General features: G+C 40.2%; 1 protein-coding gene across 5 annotated transcripts in view; it reads right to left on the bottom strand.

The window, feature by feature from the left end:
* The window catches only part of SCHIP1 (schwannomin interacting protein 1), a 122,876-nt gene that overhangs the window by 20,227 nt on the left and 84,169 nt on the right, over window positions 1-18,480 (bottom strand). For 4 of the 5 annotated variants that reach the window (XM_068546177.1, XM_068546176.1, XM_068546180.1 and 1 more), the window contains exon 3: window positions 9,597-9,715. In XM_068546177.1, coding sequence (XP_068402278.1) covers window positions 9,597-9,715 — 119 coding nt within the window. Of the gene's footprint in view, window positions 1-9,592; window positions 9,716-18,480 lie in introns of all 5 variants that reach the window. The other variant, XM_068546181.1, reaches the window with a different exon arrangement.

The following is an 18,480-nucleotide window of genomic DNA, read 5'->3' as shown; positions in this document are numbered from 1 at the left end:
TGATGCACCAATGAAAAATCATTTCTAGAAGTTCTTTTAATTAAACATTTGGCTGTCCACTGGAGCCATTTTTAAATATAAAATGCAGCCCTGTGGCCTTTTTCTCCCTGTCTCCCACCCTTTTGCAGTAGCTCTGACAACTGAATTCTCACTGGCGATAATAATAAAATTCATAAGACAGAGTACAGCTGGATATGCCTCTAGCAAGATGTCAAATTTCACTTGCACAAAATTAATTGCCCCTAATTAAACTGGGGTCATTGGCTTTATTGTAAAGTGAGGCTATTTATTAGACAAAGAAAATTTCACAAATGCCAATTTGCTTTTCTTTCAGGTTTGTAAAAGAGAGGAATTGCTTACATGATTAAATTTGTTTTGCCATTTTAATCTTATTACTCTTCAAAAGATCCACTTCAAATTTTGTTTCACTTTAAAAATTGTGTAATATTTTAGAATACTGCAGATAATTCTTGGAGGAGGGCATAAAGATGATAGGTTTTCTGTAGATTACCCGACGAATTTTCAAATAGTATAAAAAAAGAATTTGCAAACTACCATTTGCAATGACAGGCACTTTGGAATTACTCATATGAAGGATTTTCTAAGCAAATTAATAGTACACATGTATGAGATTAATATGAAGTTCAAAAGGTATGTTGCATGTTACAAATAGGTTGTTGTAGTATGTACCTCTTACTTCAGGAAAGCAAATTTCATTGTGTTGAAACAGGACAACCTCTTCTCACCCATGCTGGGTATATATGACCACCGTGCTTACTTCTTCCAGGAAATTATGCAAAAATTATTACTGTCAGAGACAAAAGGATGATATATTTTCCTGGCAAAATGAGGCTGGTTTGACCTGTGATCTGTGGCAGATTATATATTCAGATTCTCAGTTCCTCACATTCGAAGCTCCTATGAATCCAATTTCTTTAAAGGCTCTCTAGATCACTGCTATCTGTCCTATCGATACAACTCCCTGGGCCATGCTGCCTCCCCGCCCCCTTCTCTCCACGCAGCCCAAACACAAGAGGAGGTGGTGGGTAACTATTACTGGTCTTATCTCAGCCATTCACCAATAAACCTATAAGAACAAGAAAGAAATGAGTTTTGATTTGGGGATGTTGGAATGGCTGAGATAAGTAAACAGTAATCATTATTCAAACCAGTGTCTCAAAAGCTCTCTGGGGAATTTCTGTTTTTCATAATCTTCACAACGCATGGAGAGAAGGGTATATAGCCTTTTCTAGGTTACAATATTACATTGCATACTTTGTGAATAGACTGTATTATGTTGTATTTATATTTATGTGCATGTAAATAAAATCTATCTTAGGGTAAGGGAAGAAGAGACGTCGGGGGTCAGGTTTATTTTGTGTTACTCTGAGAAAAGGAGAATGGAGATGGCAGAAAAAGTTTTCTCCATGGTGTCAAATCAGGTGGTAATGTTTGAAAAATGAAAGACTTCCTAGATGTCTATTACTAATGACCACTCTGTCTTGTGTTTTCATAGCAGCCAAGCCAGTTTCCATTCCTTTAATAACACTAAGCTATATAAACTCAGAATCTGAAATATAATGCTGATTCAAGATTAATCTGGTCAATGAAAAAATATTTTATAGCAAAGTATTATACTAGTCATAAGAGAAAAGGAATATTTAATTTTTCTAAGAACATGAGTAAATCTAACATTTCTTAGAAACTTATTTCAAAAATAGGTAATTCATTTCTCTCATTTCCTTTTAAGCTTTTAGCTGGAACATTTTTAAACAGAGAAAACTGACAAAGGTCATACGATCTCAGTTTGAAAAGGCTGATTACGTGTGGATTAGCACATTTTGAAGAAAAATATGGCACTTCCCATACGTGCCACATTTCAGTAGAAGTCAGATTTAATTAGTTGAGTTATGAAGCAATATCAAAAATTCTTTTGCTGAAGTATTGGGCATGAAATGTCTTTATGGGATTATCGTAAGTCTAGCTTACATTTAATAGCTTGTCATTCTTTTAAAAGGTGCTTTAGGAGATAGCACCAATTAGAAAAATTCAGTGGGGCTGAAACCCAAAGGCCAACTGAGAAGGACCTACCCTCACAGGAGCAGCTTAAACATGTCTTCCCAAAGGACCCTCCCGCTACTTCACAATTTCTCACATAATATGAAGTTAATTTTTACAGGTAAACACACACCCTTTAAAATGCATAAATAGAAGTCCAGTATTTTGCCAAAGGATCCTACTTACCTGGGTAGGCCCTGCCTTAAAAGTAAGCTTAGCACTTCAGAATCCACTGCTTGGGCAATTAATTTCAAGTCCTGAGCCTCATTTAAAATTGAGTACTGAGCTCCTTAAAGCAGTAAATTCAGCTAATATTTACCTGGTTTTGATTATTTAACTAATTCAACATGTGTGTTATGGAGCATTTTGGGGTGCCACATCAATGACCTCAAAGTTCTAACATCCCTCAAGTACTTTTGTAAGAAAGAGGTAAGGTACTTCTAGCTCAATGAAGAATTTCAGGAATTGTAATACATTAGAGAAAGACTAATTCTAATAGGGATGGAGAATATGGGTTACACAATTGCAACTGAACATTTCCTAAGGCTTTTCTCCTACATTATTACTGAGGAAGGAGAATGGCAGTCAGTCTTTGCAGACTTTAAATTTACAGAGAAAAAATGACATTTCTTAGGAACGTTAAGTCTCATTATTAACCATCATCCTAAGGGGGATCCAAAAAGTCATCATGTTCTCAGAGAGGATGATCTCATCCCTGAATGTGGAGAGGAAAACATATGAAAGAACAGGATATAAATAATCTTCCTTATGGCGAGTCAACAAGTGTAGCTTGTTATGAGCTACTGTGAAATACATATGTGTTTAGATAGCTGTATCTCCAAAGGGGGTAGATGACTAAGTGATTCTCAAATTCTGCTCTGCCAGAAGAGTTTCAGGTGGGCTTTGAGGGTTTATAGGGGAGGGATGGTGAGGGGCACTGAATGCGAAGTAGAGTGGCATTGAAGGGAAATGGTGGGGGATGGCATGTTCTGGGCAGGGGTATCCCAACCCCTCTCCTTCAGTCCTCCTGGACCAGAGGTCTGCTTTGTCTTACATACATGGTTTCTGCAAAGGATTTTATATTTCTGCTAGTAAAAATAATAAAAACCTTCATGAGACTTCTAGTTACACATTGCATATCGAACACAGGAATTTATCTTCTCTCTCTTCTGAAATCCTACTAAAACAATATTAAAGGAAGAAATAAGGTATGAATCTACATGGACAAAGGAAATGGAAAAGGAGACAGTGGCACACAAGAGAGTTTGAAAAAATTTTGAAAGACAAAATGCAGATGGATGAGGGGTATTTGACTTAACTACTTCAATTTGCTAGGTGTCTGCAGGGGTGGCTGGTGGAGAAGGCACATGCATTTTCACTTCAGGATCCTGGAAATACTCAGGTGCATCCAAAGGCAGGGGAGTGGGGTAAGGCTGCGTACAAACCAAGACTGATTAAACAACTGAAAGGAAAACCTAGATCTTCTAACTTGCCCTGACTATGTGTGGCCTGGCAGAATGAGAAAGTTTACTATCTAGAGAGGCTGCATCAGGGGAGCTCTGGGCTAGGGCTCCCTCAGGCACAGCTGAGGTGGCAATGAAGTGCCTTACTGAAATCAAGGGAATTAAGTGAAATTCTACGTGCTGAATCGTCAACCATTCCCCTGCTAGAGTCTTAACACTGGCAGCCAGGCTTAAAATTCCTTAGGATAAAGTTGGAGAGTTCTTCCCTGTGACAACTTACAGCCCAAGAGAAAAGAACTTTGGGCACTTTTAATTGCATACACCCTTACAAAATAGTTATGTTTTTATTTGACCATTCTAAAGTGAAGTTCACCATTCATTAATTCAACAACTATTCAGTGGCTGACTATGTATTAGACACTATCTGAGCAATAGTTATGGTGGTGAACAAAACAGACAAAGGCCTGCTCTCTTGGGGTTAATTATTTTCGTACTAGAGAAAGACAAGGAACAGATGAAAAATATATATAATACAACATCAGGTAATGATAAGGACCACAAAGAAAAACAAATCAGGGTAAGAGGATAAGCAGGGTAAGAGAAGAGAAAGTGGTAGGTAGGTTGGGAGTTTACCTTTTAATTGGGTGGTCAGGGAAGGTCTCTCTGAGGAGACAATATATGTCTCCAAGCCCCAACCAGAAACTTTACAACAGCTTTTAGTGTTTTACACTTAATTATTAATGGAAATCAAAATGAACAAAAAAACAAACTCGGAAAAAATCATGGACAATGTAGAAATCAGAAGGAAACATTTTGAACAATTTAACTAAAATTAATGCCCTCAGTGAAATGAGAAAGTATGATGGGAAAAATTTTGAAAACATAAACAAAATGGACAAATTCTTAGAAAATACAACTCAGCAGAACTGGCTCAAGAAGAAATCAAAAGTGTGTACAATCTTAAAACCACTTAAAAAACAGAAGCAGTTAAATCAAACATACAAAGTAGACACTGGGCCCAGATGGTTATACTGCTAAGAAACAGCTCATTCCAATATTATGTAGACTTTTCTTAGACAATATGAAAGGGGGAATAGTAGCTAATTCATTTACACCAGCATAAACTTATACTAAAACCAGAAAAAAAAGTTACAAGAAAAGAATACAACAGTCATTCATGTGACTCATGAATGTAAGAATAACAACCCTAAATAAAATATTATGTATAAAATCCAATGCTGTTCAAAAAAAGATAATACCCCCAACCAATTTTGGTTTATAATAGGTATGCAAAGATTGTTCAATATTTTGAAAATCTATAAATGTAATTCATTAATAGATTAATAGAGAAAATCATACAATCATCTCAACAGATGCAGAAAAAGCACATGATAACATCAAATACCCATTCATGATAAAAATGTTTTTAAAATTATGAATATAAGGGAACAATGTTAATCTCATAAAGAGTAAAATTAAAGAAAACATAAAATTAACATCATCCTAAATGGAAACATTAGAAGCATTCCATTTAATATGAGAAATGAGCTAAGGATTCCAACTACTACCACTTTTAATCCTCAGTGTACTAGGGTACCTTTCCAGTGCAGTAAAACAAAGAAAGAAACCAGAAGTACGAGGATTAGAAAGGAATTTTAAAAGCTGCTATTTTTTGTAGATGATATTGTTTTAAACTTCCAAAGAATGTACAGACAACTTTACTGGAAATAATAGGAGAGTAGAGAAATACTAGGTATAATAATAACGAAATGGCTGGATACATGACTAGTGTACAAAGTAAGCTGCAGCAAACAACAAGAATGCATTATCGGGCTTCCCTGGTGGTGCAGTGGTTGAGAATCTGCCTGCCAATTCAGGGGACACGGGTTCGAGTCCTGGTCTGGGAAGATCCCACATGCCACGGAGCAACTAGGCCCGTGAGCCACAACTACTGAGCCTGCGCGTCTGGAGCTTGTGCTCCGCAACAAGAGAGGCCGCAGTAGTGAGAGGCCCGCGCACCGCGATAAAGGGTGGCCCCCGCTTGCCACAACTAGAGAAAGCCCTTGCACAGAAACGAAGACCCAACACAGCCAAAAATAAATAAATAAAATAAAGGAATTCCTTTAAAAAAAAAAAAAGAAAACATTAGCAAAGAGAATTTAAGATAATATCAGAATATCAAATATCTAGAAATAAATATAACAAAAGACATGCAGTATCTCTAAATGGAAAACAGGGATAGGAAAATTTAATATTGTGAAAATGTAATTCTCCCCTAAATTATTGGGTTGGCCAAAAACATCGTTTGGGTTTTTCCGTAAGTTCGTTTTCCGTAAGTTCATTTGGGTTTTTCCGTAACATCTTACGGAAAAACCAGAACGGACTTTTTGGCCAACCCAATATTTCCAGATTCAATGCAATTCTAGTCAAAAATCCCAAGACAGTATTTTGCTGAACTTGATTTGATGATTTAAAATTTATATGGAAGAATAAAAAACCAAGAACAGGCAGTAAAAGAGTAAAGAATCCAGATATCAGGACTTATTTTGAAGCTATAGTAATTAAGACCGTATGGTACTGGTGCAGGGATAGAAACACTAACCAGTGAAATAGAATGTATTCCCATTAATGTATAGTCATACAGAAGTGGTCTGTTAGATCAGTCAGTAAAAGAGAATTGTTACTAATAAATATGATGGAAAAAATGGTCATGTATATGGAAAAAGATGAAATTAGACTTCTCCATACCATATCAGGAAACCAACCCCTGATTGCTTACAGACTTTAAAAAAAAAACAACACTTTTAACTCTTAACAGGAAATCTAGGTTAACACCTTTTGGACCTTAGGGTAGAAGAAGATTTTTTATACAAGCCTCAGAAAGCACTGACTCCAAAAGAAAAGTTAGATAAAAATTACCATTAAAATTAAAATTAAGAACTTCTGGTCATAAAGACACACTGAGGAAGTGAAAAGACAAGTTACAACCTGGGAGAAGATATTTGCCATACATACAGCATATTAAGGATTAGTATCATAACTAAAGAACTTCCATAAATCAATGAAAAAAGCGTAAAGAATCCAATAGAAATTTGGACATGAGGCCCAAAAAGACATTTCACAGAAGGGGAAACAGAGATGGCTAATAAACGTAATGAAATATCATTTAATACCCATTCAGTTAACAAAAGTGTGAAAGAAATTGACAATATTGAGTGTTAGAAAGGCTATGGATCCACAGGATCTCTGAACCATTGCTGGTAGGAGTGTAACTTGTGCAACTATTTTGAACAGTTTGGCATTATCTTCTAAATAGGAACATTCATGTATTTTCCTAGGAATACCAGTCCAAGGTACACACCAGAGAGAAACTCTTGCACACAGACAGCGGACGACACGTACAAGGATGTTTATAAGCAGCACTGTTTATAAGAGCAGAACCTCTGAAACAACCCAATGCCTATCATCAGAAGAGTGGCTCGATGAACTGTGATACATTCACATGGTGGAATGTAATACAGCAGTCAAATCAGGGACTGGCAAAGGGGAAAATGGGGCAATTTAAACTTCAGAACAAATAATAAAATTTCTCAAGTAATCATAGTGTACTACATGGTTCAAGGTGAATAATATATGATCTTAACAATGTAAAATTGAACAGTTATTTGACCCCAAATTATAAAATAATTATATGAGGAGGATGGGGAGGGATATATAGATATGTCTGTGGGAGGGCTGTAAAAGAGAGTGAAATCCCAACCTTCTGTATTTAGCAGTCAGTAAATGGTTTAAAAGTAAAAGGTAAGAAGATAAGCATTTTACTCAGAGATATAAATACCGGCAGAAACAACTAAGGAGTTAAAAGTTATTGTTTCTGGAGAGTGAGATGAGGATAGAGAGGGATGGGACCGGGGACTGTTACTTTTATTTTATGTTGTTATTATATACTCTGTAGTTAATTCTACTTTACTTTCAAAGTCATATAATACACACACACACAAACACACACACACACACACACAACTTTGATTTTAAAAACCACAGCTCCCGTTTGGACCAGATGGATATGACATGGCTGAGCAAAGAGATGGGGTTTCTAGAAGAAAACTTTTTGGTGCTTTGGGGACTACAGAGGCAGTAGCAGAGATCCATAAGACTATGGGGTCCAATCTACTCATTTTACAAAAATGAGGAAACTGAGGCATGGTAAAAACTAAGTAAATTGCTCAAGTCTCAGAATTAGAAGCTGACTAGGACTAACCCTCAGGTGTCCAGGTCCCTAGGCCCGAGCTCCTCCTGCCACATCCCACTAGGAGGAGAAAGAGGTGCTTCCACGGCAGAGGGGAAGGCTGACCTACCAGCTCTGGAACGACATATGCGGAGAGCGCGGGAATCCTCTGAGCCTGAGCTGGCCCACACCCAGCTGAGGAGGACACGCCGTGGCCTCAACACTGCATGGCCAGGCCACAGCTCCTGTCCCCAGGCACTAACCCACCAGCAGTGACTCCTAAATACGCACATATATGAGTGTGTATGTGCTTTCTGATTTTTGCTGATTTAGATGAATCTGTAAGGATCAGACAGAAGTATGAGGCTTACTGAAAGCCAGATAAAATAGATACTAAAGTGTCTAATTCTGGGCCTCATACGAAGGAAAGAGTGGAAATCCGTTGGCTGAATGAATGCATGAATGCTATCATTTGTCTCCCACACCTGGTTTAACATGGTAAGTATACCTAGTATTTATACAGGGGATGTTTGCTCTTAGAGAGCCCAAAGGAAGAGCCAGACATTCTGACAAGAAATAGATATTTGGGGAGGGATCAAGAGAATGCTGATGGGTCTTCAGTTACTACCATCTTTATTAAAACAATGTTTTATGTGCTTTAATCACTTGGAATACCTGTACTCATAACAGTTAATTTTGCAGATTGTCTATGCCCTCCCTAATCAAAGTGTGACCTATGGACTGGCAGCATGAACATCAGCTGGGAGCTTGTTAGAAATACAGAATCTTGGGACTTCCCTGGTGGCGCAGTGGTAAAGAATCCGCCTGCCAGTGCAGGGGACACGGGTTCGAGCCCTGGTCCGGGAAGATCCCACATGCCGCAGAGCAACTAAGCCCGTGTGCCACTGAGCCTGTGCTCTAGAGCCTGTGAGCCACAACTACCGAGCCCGTGTGCTGCAACTACTGAAGCCTGTGTACCTAGAGCCCACGCTCTGCAACAAGAGAAGCCACTGCAATGAGAAGCTCACGCACCGCAATGAAGAGTAGGCCCTGCTCGCCGCAACTAGAGAAAGCCTGCGTGCAGCAACGAAGACCCAACGCAGCCAAAAATAAATAAATTAATTAATTAAAAAAAAAAAAGAAAAAAATACAGAATCTTAAACCCCACCCCAACCTACTAAATCAGAATCAGCATTTTAACACAATTCCCAGGCGATACATATGCACATTAAAGTTTGAGAAGCTCTGGTCTACAATCCTATTTTCTAGATAAAATTATAATTTTAATATATTTTAATTGGAATTAGAAGTTATGCAAATGATCAATGATACCCTGAAATCAATTAAGATAAAAAAATAAAAACCACCTGCAGGACAGGTTAAGCTCTGTAATAAACATTCAATGATCAAAGTGGGAATTGTATTTCTCAGTTACCAGTATTCATTGCAATCAAATGCATCAGGGGGGTTACGCTGGATGCTTTGGGACTGCTTAATGGGAAATCTGGTGGTCTGCCACACTTCTTCAAGCATCAGTTGGCTTGCTTAAGAGTGTAGCTTGATTCCCCCTTCACAGTGCAAAATCAGAATTGTGTCTAGAAAAAAAATGAAATATAGAAATCTGACCTCAAATGGCTGGGCAAATGGGCCAAAAATCCCCAAAACTAAAACCCAAAATACAAACCCAACAAACAGGTGGAGAGGGATCTGTCTAGCACGCAAATAAAGGTGGCAGTATTATGGGGAAAAAATACTCAAGGATTTAAAGGATATCTCTTATTAGACATACATAGTCAGATGACAAAATCCATTAGGTACATATCAGAAAATCAACTCAAAACACTCACCGGGAGGAAAGGCTTGGCTTCCCACTTTTGCTACAGCTGGTATAAATTCCCGGGCCATCATCAAAGAAGCTTCCAAGTGCCAACTTCTGTCGGATAGATTCTCTTTCATTTTTCTGTGCCTAAAATTTCAGAAAAATAAAACATGCCGATAAGCAAGCAGATATGTCACAACCAGAGGCAATCTAACTGCTAAGTCTCTTAGAACTACAATATCAGACAAAAAGTAAACAGGCCAAAGCACAAGAGCATGTGAATTATTAAGACTGAAATTCAACCAGTCTTTCCTGATTCCACGTCTGTGAGCATTTTCAGTTCTTTGGAGTCCTTTATGATCACTAGTCTCGGAAATCACCATCATGGTAGTAAATGATCGTCATCAAGATAGAACCACAGTTGACCCCTGAACAACACGGGTTTGAACTGCTCAGGTCCACTTACAGCAGATTTTTCTCAACAGTAAATACTACAGTGCTACACCACCCACAGTTGGTTGAATCTGCATATGGGGAACCACACAGACGGAGGGCTAACTATAAATTATAGGCAGATTTCTGACTGTGTAGAGGGTCGGTGCTCCTATCCCCAGGGGTTGTTAAAGGGTCACCTGTAGATTATTTGGCACTATAATCTTTCTTCTTCTTACCTGCTAAATATAACAGAGTAAAGTCATGGAGGGCAAGCACTTTGTCCTAAACCAAATCACTTTTATCTCAAATGTGGCCCTTCCCTGGATCTTTTCCCTTCTTTACATGGTCCCTTCAGTCCACTTTCTCTATGGCAAGAACATTAATTCGTTCAACCAACAGGCACCAAGCCTCTCTGAGAGGCAGAAGCCACACTGTGACGCTAGAAGGCGGCCCAGGACGGATAGACACAGCCCCTGCCTCCACCCATTACAGACTTGATGGGGACTCTTGTTTCCATTCAAGCTCATCTCACCAGGTTTAGATTGTGAGAAATCCTAACCTAGTGCCTGGAATAGCTGGAGGATTCTCACTGGACCCATCTGTTTCATATTTTGAAGGGAAGTCAGGTCGGTGTGCATAGGAAAAGGATTTGGTAAACTACACTACTGAGATAACTTGGATACGTTTACAACACTTGGCTTCGCATAAAAGTCCCATAAAAACTCACCATGCTGAACTTTTAAACCCTTTAAACAACAGAAGATGAGACGATTTCCTTAGTTAAAAATAAAACTACAAAAAACAAATAATGAGTTAGACATCCTGGGGTGAGAATGAGATTTTGGTTTTCTGTTTCGTGGGACGAGGGAGACTGTGAGAAGCACCATTTTATGTTCTGAGCAGGGGGCTGAAGGCTCTGCGGAACAAATTATATAACAAAACCCAGCTCACGCGAGTGGGTGCGGTTACGGAACGCACGACCGCCTTGATTCTCTCAGTAGGAGGTTCTGGAGCCACGTTTGCTGCTACCAGTACCCACAGGTTACAGTGAAGGCTCTGAGCCATCCTCTGAGCCTCACTGTGTCACAGTAATGAAATGCACAACCTATCGGAAGGGCAGGCTGAAAAATGGCTTCATTTCATCCCCAAGTGAAGGGCAATACACTACAGGTTAAGGCTGCTGTTTAATATGATAGTTACTAGTCACATGTAACTGTTTACATTCAAATTAAAAATTAACTAATTAAAAAATTCAGTCCCTCAGTCATACTAGCTGCATTTCAAGAGCTCCAGAGCCACAGGTGGCTAGTAGATATCATATGGGAAGCACAGAATAAAATATACGACAGCGCAGCACCGCTAAGACAGCGTCAGCTTCAACAGTCTGCATCAGAATTTCCTGTAGAGACTTTAAAATGCACATTCCCACTGCTTCTGAGCCTTTGGGCTAAGATCAAGTGTAAAATACACATCCCTAGACTCTAGCACTGGGTATTTAGTTTCAGTGGGTTTGAGAACTTCTGGTCGAAGGAAAGCTCATCTTTATTCTCCTTTTCTCTAACATTTTAACATTCTTGGACACTACAAGCACTCTTCCAACTTTCAAACTTAGCAATTATATTTAAATCTATCTGTCTATATAGATATCCTCCCCCATTTTGTCATGTACCAGTGGAACTGTGTCATACTAGGAGCTCCTGTATTTGTGTGTATGTGTTAATACAGCCACAAGGTGAAAGACTACTTCTATACAGTTACAGACGTGATGCTGATCTCATATTGTTACTGGGCCAGCACAGCACTGAGCCCTGAGAAAGTAACCATGAAGTTGTAAAGGGAAGTAAGAATGCTTTTAATTTCACTAGCTACTTGCAACTGTACTGCTGGGAACCTTAATTAAAGCAACCCACCCTTCCAAATATGTAAGACTGGTACTGGTGATGGTCCTGCCAAAACAGAACCACAACACTTGACATCTTTATTTAAAACAAATTCATTTCAAAATCCCCAAATCTGCCACACAGATTCAATGTAGTCAGTGAACCTATTTCTCAATCCATATAACAGCCAAAAGAGAATCTCACTCAATGTCCTCTACAGTCAGAAAACTGTTGAGTGGAATGAAATATTCAAATATAAAATCGGTAGATCACAACATGAGTGTTAATGACTAATGTTGTCTAACATTAGCCTGGGGTCTGGAAGAGGTTTTATTTAAAGAAAACACCTATCCCAGGTGTGAGCTGTGAACACACACTTGATTTCATGTCTATCTTTCCTGATTTACTTTGTACGCTAAAGCTATAGATAGTGGAGAAGGTCTTAAAAATATTTCTATTTACATTAATTACTATTTTTATACCGGAATACTTCATTAACAGTTTAAAGACAACTGTTTTGTAATTCACAAACTTTCTCCTCTTCTCCTCTTCTCTCTCTGGATCCCACTGAACAAATCAAGAAAAGTATAAAGCATATAAAAGCCACCATAATCCCACCACTTAGACACAGATCGCTGCTAACATTTTGGTATATTTTCTTCTAGTTTTTTACCTTATGTGTGTATTTTTCTCTTTTTTATAAAATTGAGATCATAATGTTTATATTATGAGAATTTCCCTCCTTCATTCAAAATTCTTAAAAAATACAATTGTGAATGGCCGCATTATCATTCTCTCCTCTGGAGTTATCTTCTATTGTTACCCATTTAGGTTGTATCCAATTAAAAATTACAGAGAAGTTAGCATTTTACATAAATTCCTGCCCACATGTCTGATTATTTCCTCAGGATAAGTTCCTGGAAGTGGAATTACCAGATCAGCTGAGTGTGAGCACTTGTTGAGGCTCCTGACACATTCTGTCACACTGCTCGAGAGAAAATCTGTTCCAATGTACGTGCCCACCAGCAACGAAAAAGGGTGCAGCTTTCACTATATCCTGGCTAACACTGAGTAGTTTCACTTAAAAAAAAAAAAAATGCTAGTGTTTTTTATTTGATAGGCAAAAAGTGCTATTATTTTAATTTCTTTGATTACCAGTGAGATTAAATATTTAATTTTTTTCAGTTAATGTACTTGCTTTCCTCTACTCACTCCTAGCTTTGCTTATTTTTCTATAAAGATCTGAGAGTTTTGAAAATTTTATAGTAAGCATATGATTAGTCCTTTTGAGTTTGGAATCTAAATGTTATACAGTTAAGTCAATAGCTCACTCCCTCTGAAGTGTCTGCTGGCTCTGTGCTTGGAAAGCCCTTCCCAGTCCAGAGGTAAAGGATCCCACTTGATGATGGAGGATTAAATGAGAAAATTTATGTAAATTGCTTAGTAGCAGTACCTGCCCTATGGTAAAGTAAATCTGCAATAAGCGGTAGCTATTATGATTAATCCTCCAACAATTCCTGGTCTGAAGATGAGGAAACAGAGGGTGAAGGAAGGTTACTCTACTGTTAGATAGAAGAGCTAGGATTCAAGTCCTTCCTTCCGGTGCCAGATCTTCCTGCTCCTCTTCCACATCACTCCTCCACATCCATCAGTAAGGTGTCCACGTGGACACCATGCTGAAGATAAGAGGCGGGACTTAGATTCAGATCGACGTCTTTCCTGAGATGGATGTGATGCTTTCTCAGAAAAGGAGAACACACCTGACTGCAAAACATACACACCACATGCCTAATCATAACCGCAAATACTTACAATACAAATGTCTTCTTATCAGAGCCACTCATTGGACACCACTGCTCAATCTTCCTTTTGGAACAAACCGCCCTAACCTTTCAAGTAACTATGATTCGACTGACTAGTAAAATAGTTTTTCTCTTAAAATTCAACAATTGGAACCTGATTTCCTTCTTGTTGCCCACATGTGTAAAGTATGAGTGTGTGTGTGTGTGTGTGTGTGTGTGTGTATGTATGTGTAGTTTCAAAATTCTTTTGCTCTCTAAGGAATTACACCTGCAGGGCAATTACGTCCTCCAAACCCCCAAAGCCCAAACATGCCCCAGGGCGAGGAACAGCGAAGTGCACAGGAAAAGGGAGAGGCGGACTCAAAACTACACTCGCCAACTGTGTTTATGGCAAGCAGAGCCATGTCCCCTCCTAAAATGGTCTTGGGAAATATTGTCATAAAACAAAAGTGAAACGTCTAAAATTGATGTTGCAGGCAAAAAGCAAGAGGGCGCCTGAGGAGGAGCGGCTCGTCACTATGAGACAGAAAGACCATTATCAAGAGTGAAAATGTCCTCACAAACTCACCATTGACCAGCCACAGGCAGTTTTTTGTCCTTGCCTGTCGACGAATTCCCTGCTGCCACCCCCTGTGCCTGGGCAGATAAGGCTCACGATGGCTTCTGATGGCATCATGTGAGCCACGATCTCAGAACACAGACCACTGAGCCCTTTCAGACCCCGAACGCCGGTGCTCAGCCTTTCCCATTGTGCCACCGTTCTGCTGCAATTCCCCAAAGTCGAAGAGAAGAAAGAGGGGGGATTTGGTAAAAGAAATAAAAAGCAAACGGCCCAAGCTAATGTTCTGCTTGGGTAAATATCGGCTATCTCCAAATCTGGTCCGTCCCCAAGTCCTTTCCATACTTTCTTTGGGACACGGCTGCACCCGGCCCTTACACACCGGTTACCCGAGACCCTCCTTGGGTCCTGCCTTCGTCCCTCTGGCACCCCATTCACCTTGCTCGAAGCATCCTTGTGTCTCTGAAGCAGGGGCCACCTAGTCTTTCACATGCTGGTCTTATAAATGTATAAGCAGAAGACTGTGTGTCTTGTGCATTTCTAAAATTTAATTGGCAAACTGCATTTTCTTGGGGGCAGCTGCGGGCCCACTGAGGTTCTCAGAAACACACTTTGGAACATAACATCCTGAGCCTAAACCGAAAGCCAGCTGGTGCTCAGGACACTGCCAGCAGCTGCTTCCTTCTGACTCCTGCACAGATGCTGACCCCACATAGCTGGAAAGGAGAGGGCCTGCCTGACCCAGAGGAAGGGGTTCCTTAAACTCCCCAAAGGAGGAAGACATTTAAGGAAGCTTGGCTTAGAGAGTCAGGGGGCGCAGTTGATGCGAATGGCACAGCAGTGCTCTAGGAACAAAAGCAGATGTAAGCCTGGGAGCAGGGACAACCGGGGCCTGGATAGGATTCAGTTGTGGGGAAGGGAAGTGGGAGAAAGGAAAATGTTTCCTCCCAGGTTTCCTGTCTTCCGTCTCTTCCCTGGATTGATCTTCCCCTCCTCCCCAGCTCCACGGTTTCTTACTTTTACCTGTGCACCATGGGAACTGAAATAGCCTGTTATATTATTGGATGTGCTTATTTTATAATCCTGCCTCAGTACAATTCACTACAAATCCAGGAAGATACCACTTCTAGCAGCCTCCTTTCTGCCTTGCTAAAGCTGTTACCTCCGTCAGTGCTTCTTACACTTCAGGGTGCATACAAATCCCCTGGGGATCTTATTAAAATGCAGATTCTGATTCAGGGGTCCTGTATTTCTAACAAGCCCCAGAAGTTGCGAGGGGTTAGCTATTTCACCAGAAGTTTCTCTCTCTAAGTTGAAGAAGCCTCCAGGCCTTGAATTTTCTTTCTCCATCTTCTACCTGGGTGTCTCACACAGGCCTCATGTCTGTTAAAGCAATGATAACTAATGGGAAAAAGGAAAACAATGTGCCATTGAGGAAAAACTTCCTAAGGGCTGGGGGCTGCATTATTCTAGAAGCTGATGAATACCCTGGTCCCCCAAGGCCCAGGAAGAAACTCTGGATGCAGGGAGGTTGCTTTGCCATCGGTGTGCCAAGTGGAGAATCGCATGGGTGGGTACACGCACAACGTGGCCCTCTCTCTCTCTGGTCACAAATTTCTTTAAACCAGTCGTGCTCAAACTTGATTATGCATGAGAATCACCTGGAAGGCTTGCAAAACCAGAGACTATTTTTCTGATTCAAAAGGTCTGAGGTGGGGCTGAGAAAGTGCATTTCTAACAAGTTCCCAGATGCTGCTGGCTCAAACACCCTGAGAACCATGGCTTTAAACACCTGAACAGATCAAGGAGCTACATGCAACACAGAGTTGGTTCTTCTTTAATTGAGCACAGATCTGCTGCCTGTGGAACGTCCAGACTCTGGATCCAGGTGCATTGCATTTGCAGTCGTCTGGCCTCTGCCAAAGGCCTTGCCAGGATGCCTGTTTTGAAGCAATTAATGATCCCGTTGCTTCAGTGCAATCTATTGCCTAGTGATATCCGGCATCATTGCCATTAGCGGCATCCACCAGGGAATGCAATTGGGATTCTGGAGCTCCCGGTGGAAAAGAACTCTTCCTTTAGTAAAATAATAGTTACTCTTATTTCTCTCCTCGGCTTAAGAAACAAAGTTTTACTCTAAATTTATAGGCAGCATTCTAGTGTGGAGGAGTCTGAGGCTTTTAAACATTAGGAACCACAAGGACAGAACTTATTCGTTAATTAGGCAAATTTTATTAATTTTCTTTAAAACAAAAAATAAAACAAAACCCAAATATACTGATAGTACTTTCTAATTATTTTCTCACTATGGGTTTATCACAAGATCAAAATATGAAAACAGCATTCTGTAAAAATATGGATTGTATGCTTTTGAATGTCAAGGGCATAAATACTTGCTCTGTGCAGGTTATTTCAAGTTCTTGCATCTTACTTCAAGACGCAAGCTTCCTGGGAAGAGCTTTTCAATTATTAGTGGAAGTGAAAGTTAAATAACCTAGTATCTTTCCATTGTATCACTGAGTGGATAGTAAGTCTGGTTGTTTTGTTTTCAGTTTGTTTTCCTGACATTTTCTATTTCAGATACTTACACTAAACAATCCAGAAAGGTCTCCTGAAATGCTGCTGAAATCTCTTATCTTTGCATCCTCGCACCCATCTACCTAAACAAGTCCTCTGGACTAGACGTCAGGCCGGGCTGTTGGGCAATGTTGAGACCTGGGTTCGGCTTGCTCAGCATCAGAATCACGGGACAGCTGCCTCTAGATACCTGAAGTCCAGGACGGGCATCCAAGGAGGGTCCAGGGGCCTTCTGACACCTGTTTTACTAAAGGATTTGCCAACATCAAAAGGGTTGGGATGCCAGTTCAGAGGATGGAGATGTTTGTTTACAATTAGTTAACCCTGATGACGGTTTGTTTGGCCTATCGACTGCATTCCTTCTCCTCACGCTATAGGGAGAGGAGATAAACATGAGCAGGCAGACAGAAGTGCTGTCCTGCAGAGTCCCTAACACTTGAACATCTAATTGTTAAGGACCAGAGCAAAAGTATTTAACAAACCCCTAGGGTTGAAGTTCAGTAGCCATTTCCTGGCTGAATGGGAACTCTGGTGGAGGTAAAGGAGCCCAGGGTGCAATCTACAAGGATGACTTCTGTAGTGGGAGTGTTTCAATGTCGAATCCTAAAGGGACACAGTTGAAAATTAAAGTTTTCCTCACCTCTGAGCAGCATAGCCAAAACATGAACTGCTGGGTGCATCTTGAGCTCTCCCGGGTTCTCAAATGATTGCCTTCAGAGACTACTTTTAACACAGGACGGTGTTATCTGGGGACTCTATTTTTAACAGGTGCCATTTTGCAAGTCTGTAAAACCATCTCAGTCATTCAGTATCACTGTCAGAACACAACAGTCCAAAACACCTACTGCAAGGTTATGCAACAGCCAAACCACAATCAACCACCAGGAAGTTGGTGTCCCCTGCCTCCCATGTCAAGGTGGGCTGAGGATCTGGGGGAGCCGAACACAGGTGTGTGACCAGGAAGGAGAGCAGGAGCCCGGCGCAGGGCAATCGGGGCCGAGAAGACCCAAGTTAACCTCTTCACTCTGACACTTACTACTGCAAGTTACAGAAACACTTTAAGCCCCAGTGTCTTTTTCTGAAAAAAGGGATAAAGATACCTTATTTTTTAGGTTGTCTTAAGGATTAAATACAATACTATATAGAAAGTACTTGGCACAGTGTCTGATCCAGAGAGAAATTCATTAAATGGTCTTGTTGCTAATATTAAAGGTAGGGGCGGGGTAACCTGCTGAGAAGAGTAGAGAAAAGGATAAAAGAGATACAGAAATATCCAGAACAGACAAATCCAGAAAGACAGAGAGTACATTGATGATTGTGGTGGGGAGTTGGGAATCAGGAGTAATTGCTAATGGGGACAGGCTTTTTTTGGGGGGTGCTGATGCAAATATTCTGGAATTAGATACTAGTGGTTTGTAGAACCTTATGAATATACTAAAAACCATCAAAGTATATACTTGGACATGTGAATCTTATGGTATGTGAATTATATCTCAATTAAAAAATAAACCGTACCCTCCCCCCAAAATGTGTGTGTGTTTATTTTTTAAATTGAGGTATAATTCACATACCATGTATCTGGAAAATCTAGTTATCTGAAAGAACCCACTCCCTACCACGCTGGCTTACCGAGGTGCGCCAACAGGGTTATATGATGCA

Source organism: Eschrichtius robustus, chromosome 6 (assembly GCF_028021215.1).
Source record: "Eschrichtius robustus isolate mEscRob2 chromosome 6, mEscRob2.pri, whole genome shotgun sequence".
NCBI classification, from domain to species: Eukaryota; Metazoa; Chordata; class Mammalia; order Artiodactyla; family Eschrichtiidae; genus Eschrichtius; species Eschrichtius robustus.
The sequence above is the reverse complement of the archived record's forward strand: the minus strand, read 5'-3'. Positions and strand labels throughout refer to the sequence as shown.